The 9,060-nt window shown below is 39.1% G+C and overlaps 2 protein-coding genes across 2 annotated transcripts in view; one reads left to right on the forward strand and one right to left on the reverse strand.

The window, feature by feature from the left end:
* Window positions 1-3,429: 3,429 nt before the first annotated feature.
* casp17 (caspase 17, apoptosis-related cysteine peptidase) lies at window positions 3,430-5,913 on the reverse strand. The gene is made up of 4 exons (XM_008423124.2): window positions 5,521-5,913; window positions 4,248-4,411; window positions 4,001-4,115; window positions 3,430-3,875 (listed from the first exon to the last, which is right to left on the reverse strand). Exons 1-4 carry the CDS (start codon window positions 5,744-5,746, stop codon window positions 3,562-3,564), a joined length of 819 nt encoding a protein of 272 aa, XP_008421346.1. The 5' UTR covers window positions 5,747-5,913; the 3' UTR covers window positions 3,430-3,561.
* A 2,481-nt stretch (window positions 5,914-8,394) lies between these two features.
* Window positions 8,395-9,060, forward strand: part of LOC103473138 (RNA/RNP complex-1-interacting phosphatase-like) — an 11,448-nt gene continuing 10,782 nt past the window's right edge. The window contains exon 1 of the mRNA XM_008423125.2: window positions 8,395-8,717. Within this exon, the coding sequence (XP_008421347.1) occupies window positions 8,665-8,717 (53 nt within the window). The 5' untranslated portion in view covers window positions 8,395-8,664. The remainder of the gene's footprint in view (window positions 8,718-9,060) is intronic.

Genomic DNA, 9,060 nt, shown 5'->3' on the forward strand with positions numbered 1-9,060 from the left:
GTTGGTCATATATTTACAGGAGTTTTAGTATCCTAGCTCAAAATCATCTCTTCCTACTGAACATCTATACAATTTTGATTATCTATTTGTTGAACATTTTGAAATGGGATGAGTAGCTAATGTGGATGTGGAAAAAACGTCATATTCAAATATAGAATTCTGCAATTTCTTTCCAGTTGTTGGACTTTGCATAGATCCAGGTAGGGCCTTCTATAAACCCTGTGTGGTTCTTCATGAAAGAACAGAATCTCTGAAATATGTTTGGTTGCTGCATTTCTCCAACATGGTTCAGAGGCAAAATTTGTCATGATCTTAGACCACATGCTGCTTCATCTTCCCATTCAACAGACGATCAGTGTTAGATTCCTGGACTCTTGGAGCTAAAATCAACTCTTCTGCTCTGGCTGAGCCAGTCTGGAATCTCACAGACGTTTCTTTTTGAAGTTTCAGGTTGTTGTCATATAAATACTGTACATAAATAAATCACCATCTGAAATCACAGCAGCTGTCTCTCTCTGGGTTCAAGTCTGCACATTATGCAGAAACAGCTTTTACCAGAGTAAACCTAAATTGCTCTGAGTATTAAAAAATTGTTTTCTATCACTTTCACTTATAAGGTCAAGTAATTCATATCTAATGAACTTTGAGCACTCTATTTCCCAGAAGTCAGCAGACATTCAGTAATTAAATTATGTATTCCCCATATTGCAGTTATTGTTCTATAATCATAAAAAGAGAGTGCATCCATTTAATATGTTTTTACTCCTTAAGCTTTTAATATTTTAGTGTTTAGACCTCCATTAAGCAGTGTAACTTCCTGTTTTTAACTGGTCATCTGTGATGTGAGTGGAGGGCAGCGCGATGTGCTGCACCTGTTACAGTCTAATGATTATCTTCACCTCTCTTTCTGCCACTCAACATGCGACCTGCTCCTCTATTTAGACTTTAATAAGTAGACTAACAGAACTTTATCACACGTTTTGGTTTTCTCTTTGTATGTATTGCAAGAATATGAAATGCACCACAGAAGTCTGAATCTGACCGAAAAATCAAGAGAGTAATTTTGACAGCCTGAATTTTGGGTCGGACTTTTGCTGCAGATCTAAACTCTAGCAAAAAAATGTGCCTTTAAATGAGTAATATGATAAAGCATTTAAAGATTAAACACTCTTTATTACATGCTGCATTTATGATAACAATCAGAGGAATTGAAGGCTGAAAAAGAAGAGCCACCCTGTTCTAAATGAAATAAATTAGTTTTCAAAAGCTATTGTGTGAGATAAGTGCCAGATAGATGACTACTTGGTATAATTACTCTGATTGAGCAAGTGCCTAAATGAAGTAAGTGTACTTGGTCTGGAAAAAAACTGGTATTGGGACTTTAAACATAACATGTGTGCCAAATCTTTCTGATATCAATCTACTCTGTCAAATAGAGATGTGAAAAAAACTTTGAATGTTGGATAAAACCTGTTTGATCAGGATTCATAAGAGATGGGAGATGGCCCTCCAGTCTCATCTTCAATAACCTAAAAGTATATTTACATTGATGAGGCTGTTCAGCCTATATGAACCCATACTTTTCTGGTTTGCAAATTATCATTATATATTAATCATAGTATTGGGAGCAAAAGTCTTAAAAGAGAAAAAGGCGTACCGAAAAGGCGACTCCTCAGGGGAAAAAGCACCAGGTCTTTTCCTTCTTTTAAGAATGATGTCACTACGACATTTAATACTTCCTTCTGATTCTCTGATTTTAGAAAATACCGTCTCTCTAACACTTTGGATAATCTTAAAAATAAATGTATTCCCTCTTCCTGTTGCAGCTGCAGTCAGATTTCTCTGAGCTGATTGTATTTTTACTCCATTGGACTGGGAGATGCCAGGAGGTCATCATGAGCATCATGTTCTCCTCGTGGTTCCAGGTTTATCATTATCAACATTCTATCTGATTCAGCTCACCCATGATTTCACCTGAAATGGACTGAAGTTTCCCAGACCTCTGCTGACAAGTTGTGCTGTGACACCTCTCTTAGATAATCTTGGTTAAAAAAATAAATAAATAAATAAATAGCAGACACTAAATGCTGCTGGTCATCTGAAATCTCTGCCAGCAGGCTGAACTGCTTTTAAATCACAACAAAACTCTTTTAATTTGGGGTTTTTCTGAGATAAGTCAGACTCTGGTGGAGGTTTGTCAGTGTTTAAAGTCAGCCCCCAAATATCATATAGCTCAGTGTGGATGAGACAGTAGAAAACAAATTGGAGAAAAAAAAGAGTCTGAGCCATAGACTCGTCCAATAAGAATAAATCTCCAAGTTAATGACCCAAGAAAAGAATCCTTCAGGGTTTTGTTCTCTTTATTTCTCCGGCTAATGGAATATGATACTGATTTAGGATGACCACACCTTAACTGTATGTGCTACAAGATGAATAGAAAATAGAATAGAATTAATTTTTTATCTTTTTACAACGTTATTGAACCCTTTGACATTTCGAGTGATTATTTTTAAAATCATATCAACACAAAGAGACTTTTTTTGGTAATGTGCTATGCAACAAATAATTTCCAGGAGCAGAAAAACAAATTTTTACTTCCTCATAATTTTATGTTTACTGAATAATGACATCATCACACCAACAGGTGGAACTCATTATCCTAATCAAGACAGTCTGGCCTTTTCATGGTGTTGCATTTGATGCTATAGGACATTTGAGCACCAGACAGGGCAGCTGAAAGCGTTGTTACTCAGACAAAATCAAGCTAAAATTTTGGTTGAATTTCCAGTAATGTTAACATGTATCTTTGTGCCCAGCCTGGATTATCAACCCTGCAGAGACCGTATCATTTTTCTGTTAGTGTTCTTTCACAGATTCCATGCAATATTTCTTTATAGCTGTTCTTGTTTTCATTTAGAAAAGTCAGTGAGTAAGAAAAGATAATGAAAAATTGAAGTTTTTACATTTTACTTTAAATACATTACAAGTAAATAACTTTCTCCTGATTAAATATATAATATGTATACATATTGTCATTGTACATGACGTAGGAACAAAAAACTCAATGTTTCCTTTACCAAAATATATTTTTACAGAAGTATCAGTTACACGGTTCCCACTTTATCTGTCGTCATCTGTTTGTGATGCTCCTTCCATCCATTGTCTTGACACCCTTGTCCCTCAGTGGGGTCAGGGGGTGCTGGTGCCCATCTCCAGCTAACATTCCGGGCGAGAGGCGGGGTCACCCTGGACAGGTCACCAGTCTGTCGCAGGGCAACACAGAGACACACAACCATGCACACACACACTCACACCTAGGAACAATTTAGACAGACCAATTAATCTAACAGTCATGTTTTTGGACTGTGGGAGGAAACCAGAGAAAACCCACGCATGCACAGGGAGAACATGCAAACTCCATGCAGAAAGACCGGGGCCGGGATTCAAACCCAGAACCTTCTTGCTGCAAGGCAACAGCTCTACCACTGTGCAGCCCCTTGTGATGTTCCTGATCATGCCAGTATACACATGTGCTGAGTCAGCATGCAGGAGAACTACTCCCTAACTTAGTGAAACAATCCGTTGTCTAACATTCTGTGAAACAACCAATGATGTGGCAGATATTGTCTCTGCTTTCCTGTCTTTCTCCATTTCTGCAAACGGGAACACATCTCTGGTCAGTCGTGTCAGAAAGCATGGCATCTCTTTCTTCCCACCATACTCTCTCCCTTTGGACTCAAAGGTGTAGGCAACCCTGTGGGAGAGTCGGGTCATCAGTCGAGTCAGCTCCAGGTTAGAGTGACCCTCCTCTTCCAATAATGAGCAGAACGTCTGCAGGAAGACTGATCCAGTGACGTTCATGAACGCACCATAACCTGATGGAAAAGACAAAAGATTTCTAAACTGATTAATTTATGTTCATTCATGATTTATGTCAGATTTCAATTTTAATAGACATCACTGGTTGCTTCTTTAAGTTGCAGTCTAACTGATTATTCACCTGGTGCTGTGGCGAACATCACAGCTGTATCCACGGGAACAGAAAAGTAGTGTGTGAATGTGCTGACCGATGAATCAACCTCCACTCCATCATCCAGAGCGCCTCCCCGGCACGCCTGCATGGGTGGAATGGAGATGCATCAAACCAACCAAGAAAACATCAGTGTGAGAAGAGTTGAAGTCTTCTGTAATTCAAATGAAATCGTCACTGTTGTGCTGTTTGTGGGTCACTAAGAATAAAGGCAGACCTGTATGAGGAACAGTTTGGTCTTTTTCTCCATGCATTCATTATCAAAGTACGTGAAGACACGAGACAGTTGGACAGGTTTCCCATCCGATCCGAACACGCAGCCCTCCTCCCCGTGAGACGACAGCACAGCCAGGAAGCAGTCCTTCACAGGCCGCCTGCTTTCTGAGGCGACGCAAACAGCCAACATTACAGACATTACTGTCAGTGACTAAGGGAGCAGGTTAAGCAACAAGCATCATGTGATTGTACACAATGTTAAACATGCACCTTTCTGTGTAACAGTCACTGAACTGTGTTTAATCAAAGGGGGTGTTGACAGAGAAACAGGCACCAGGTGTTCCTGCACTCCTCTTTCATTCATCTCAGTCAATAAAGTTTTATCTATTAGTGACACAAAGCAATAAACCCAGCCTGAACACTGAGGTTTTCCTCCTTCTTGATTCTAATGACACATAGTTTTCTGATTCAGTGTTACATAATCCCAACTGGAAAACTTGCTTTTCAATCATGTATTATTGTTAATTGTGACAATATTTGACAATATAGCTGTTATAGGCGACATGTTATGTATGAGTCCTGAAGTTTTTGTCTGATTTGATTTTTTTCAATAAGTTGCAAAACAGAAGACTTTGGTTAAAATGTCCAATCGGGTTCTAAATATTCTGTGGAAACCTCCTTTTTTCTGCCGAGGCCATTAGATAAGACGTTAAGGTTTAATGGAAAACCGACAGATCAACACATTTCACAGACCTGCTGGTTCAGTTATTCTAGACTGGAGCTCACTAATGCAAACCTTTTTCCAAGATATGTGGAGCTTTGAGCTTCGGGACCTTAAAGTTCAGCTCTAGCTGATCTTTGAAGGGATGGAACCTGAGCCATGGAGAGTGGTTGTTCTCCATGGCTCAGACAGCTTTATTACCACATTTCATTTTCTATATAGATATACAGCTCAGAAAAAAATTAGAAGACCTCTTGTTAACATGATACAACACTTTTTAGCTCATTTTGGAGAGGCTGCCATGGGAATCATCAGTCAAGGGATAACGGAAACTGAAACCAGGTTTGCAAGGTCCTTCAGGAAAACTGTCTGTGAGTCTGAGAGCTTTGGTATTGGCATGACATCCTTTTTCTTGTTACAGTAAAAAAATTTACATGGATCCAAATAAGAAGGAAAACAAAGAACATCCATTTGCTCTCTACAGAGTTAAACAAACCCTTCTGGAAATGAATGAATGAATTTGACAGCTCAGAAGTTGACATTGATCTGTTACCTTCAGAGAACAGCTTGTAGATTTCCTTGCTGCTTGGGTCCATGTGAAGTTCCACCTTGTAGCCCAGTTTAGTGAGGATGCGATGGAGCTTCTTATCGTCACAGTTGGCCCCCCGTCTCCTTTCCAAGGGAACCCCATAGTCAAAGGTTGCCACAGACACCAACACGGCCCTGTTGCACTCCTCTGCTCTGTCCATGACTCCCTTCCACATTGGCATGTAGTTCATATGAACTTCTGTCTATCAGCTGGGATGTGTGCAGTATCTCTGTTAGACTTTGAGTCTGTGCATCATTCTCCATTTAAACTCGAGCTCAGCTATAAATCCCTAACCACGCCTCTTTGATAACACACCTTGTTACCTTGTAGGTTGAGTTGTGAAGTCACATGATTTGAAATTTCATTGTTGCAACATTTACTCTTCTGGAAAGCAATTTGCTCCACCCACAGTTGTTATAAATGCTGGGAAGCAGATTCCTGTTTGTTCCATCTGATTAACATTCATTTAGTCCCAATCTGTGATCAAAACTGTCCATCTCAAAGCGTCATTCAGGTGGAAACATTCTGATCTGTCAGAACATGTTAGCAATCGGTTTTGAGTGGAATACTGACGTTGACAGAAAAATGAAACAGAGGAATCTTGTTGTTCCAGAATGTCTGTGTCTTTTCTGTGCTGAGAAAAGAACACATCATTTCATCAATGCATCAAAGGCTCAGGGGCCTTTGATGCATTTGTGGACCTTGGGACATCTTAAGTTGGTGGAGAGGTTTCTACCATCCCATTGCAGATGCAAATGAACTGCTTTAAGGAGTTCATTATGTTTCTGTTAATTCACTTATGAATATGTTGGAATATGCATAGAAGCTGGCTATTTCACTCTTTTTTTTACCAGTATTTCTTTGGTGTTCTTTTTGGCAGAACCAAACATTTAGCTGGGTGTGATGGCTGCTGTTACAGCCTCACAAATGAGGTAACATTCAATCACACCACACACAATAGTTCACTCAGTCTCACCACAGTCATATTTGGGTTTCTTTAAAATCTAGGATTTAATTTACAGAATGACTGGTTTTTGTTTAGAATGCAACACACCATAACACTGTATTCTAGAATAGGTACGCACATTTTAGTTTACACTGTTATATGTTTTGTTTGATTTAACCTTTGTTTTGAGTTACCTCCAGTCCTTCAGGGGAACAAAGAGGTGGAGAAAACCTATGGAGACTGCATACTGGTCCATACCACAACTCAGCATTAAGAGGAGGGGAGGGGGGGAGGTGGTTCTCTAATGTTAGTTTCAGTTAGGTTTTTGTGTGTTCTCCCCTTTGTGTCTTCTATGTGGCCTGAGCAGCTTCCCCCTTGTCTCAGTTAGAGAGATCTGTTTGTTTGAGTTGGTCTGAATTGAAGTCTGTTACTTTGTCCTCTTTTATGGGCCCAACTTTGTCTTTTTTATTATTTACCAGAGTTTCTGTTTTGGGTAAAATAAAAACCAATTCTTTTTTAATTTAAACTTGTGCCTGGCTCAACTTTGACTATCACACTGGGTATGATAGCCAGAAGGAATTATGGTTCATAAGGCTTTAGGAATCTTTTCTGTTGACAGATGGTAAGCAATTTTTCCGTATTAAGTACAGCTCCTCTATGTGAGGTGCACCATTTTTTCCTCAGATTTAATTTCTTCTGGCACCTCTTTCTTCTTCAAGAACAACAATGCATGTCTTCTCGTCAGAACTAGAAGACTTGACCTGCCGCACAGGAAATAGGACAATCCAGACAGGTGAGAGGGAATCCCAGGCAGCTTGTAGATCTGTCTCATTGTTCTCAGTAGACTTGAGTTTAGTTTTTATGGATGTACAAGGAAGAAAATCTTATTTTGAAAGTAGAAAAGCAGATTCAGATTTTATGGAGCTTTTTGTACAGTGAGCAAAGTAAGTTGCACAATGTTTTTTCCTCAAAAGTTGAAGTTGGTAAAACATTGTTTCTGATCACTCAAGGTATACAGTATTTATCACCCGGTTTTTTTTGTCAGTGTGTCAGGAATCTAGAAGTTGATGGAAACAAGAAAGTTTGGACATTTACATCTTAGTATTGGCTGTAACTGAAACCTACCTTGAAGGGATTTTGATTAAGTCTATCCTCTGACCATGTGGCAAATGAATGTACTGTTGATAAAAAGGGAGTTATTATAATAAAGTTATTTAAATATAGAACATTTACTTGAACTTGTTGGAGCTGGAATAAAAATGCTGTCTCTTGAAACTATTGGAGATTTACTCTCCACATTGTAGGCTTGACATTGATGAAAATCAAGGAAGTGTTATCAGAAAATAACAAAATACTAAAATATGAATGTTTTAATGGACTTTTAACACCTGATGAAACAGACTTTTTAAAACAAATGTGCATTAAGTAACCTCTCTGACCGAAATTACTGATTCATTTTAAGAATTTGACATGGTATTATACATTTAATGCTTTAGTATCTATTAATAATTCTGTTATTTCACATAAATGTAATTTTTGTTTAGTAGGAGATTATTTCCATTGTTTTGTTCATTGTTTTATAATAAAGGATTTGTTAATAATTCTCAGTGAAATTTTGGAATCTTTTAGAATATGTTTCACAAAACAGTTTATTTTTGTATTTCATGGAGACCTGTCCAGGGTGAACCCCGCCTCTCGCCCGGAACGGTAGCTGGAGATGGGCACCAGCAACCCTCCCGACCCCACTGAGGGACAAGGGTGTAAAGAAAATGGATGGATGGATGGATGGATGGATGGATGGATGGATGGATGGATGGATGGATGGATGAATGGATGGATGGTCGCATATAGTCCGTCAAGGAAGCAATACTTCATGTTTTCCACCAGGGGGTGATGAGGCATCTGCGGTTTCCTGTGACGTCAGTTAGATGCGCCCGCAGTTGTTCCCCGGTGGCTGAGCTCAGTTTTACTTTTGACAAACTGGAAGCTGGACATCTTAACTGACCTTTTTTCTGGACAGACAGAGCAGAGGACAGACAGGACATGATGTCTGTTAGAGTTTTAAGAAGAATGTGCTCTTGTTAGGAGCTGGTCTGTCTTCTCCATGTGATTCCAGAGTTTTACGTGGTTTTATAGTCTTTTATAACAATTATAGTGTTTTAATGGGACGAGAAGACATGTTCCGACCGCGCAGGAAGGAGGACATCCCGGACAGGTGAGAGACACTTGTCCTGTCTTATGCCCTGAAACGCATCGCTCTAAGCCAGGGATGTCAAACTCAGTTTGGCTCTGGGGCCGGATCCAGACTTTCTGTTCTCAGGTGGGCCGGATCAGTAAAAGAATGTCATCTCCAAATATTTAGCTTTGTTTTTCAGTACTATGCTTTATCATTCAGCCTACATTTGTGGCCTACCCTACATATCATAATTATAGATGACAAGGGATCTTTTCTGAGCACAACACATTTATTCAACAAACAGGGGAAAAAAAATATTTTCATGTTTGGGTATGAATGTGTTAACAACTGGTTTATTTTAACAGTTGATTGAATGTAGTTT

This window comes from Poecilia reticulata, linkage group LG12, assembly GCF_000633615.1.
Source record: "Poecilia reticulata strain Guanapo linkage group LG12, Guppy_female_1.0+MT, whole genome shotgun sequence".
In the NCBI taxonomy this organism is placed as follows: domain Eukaryota; kingdom Metazoa; phylum Chordata; class Actinopteri; order Cyprinodontiformes; family Poeciliidae; genus Poecilia; species Poecilia reticulata.

Excerpts from the sequence above, each read along its gene's own strand:
- casp17 (XM_008423124.2), bottom strand. The coding sequence starts at position 5,746 with ATGAACTACATGCCAATGTGGAAGGGAGTCATGGACAGAGCAGAGGAG. Across the intron at positions 4,116-4,247 it reads CCAAACTGTTCCTCATACAG|GCGTGCCGGGGAGGCGCTCT; the intron begins GTCTGCCTTTAT and ends CCACCCATGCAG. Across the intron at positions 3,876-4,000 it reads GATGTTCGCCACAGCACCAG|GTTATGGTGCGTTCATGAAC; the intron begins GTGAATAATCAG and ends CTTTTCCATCAG.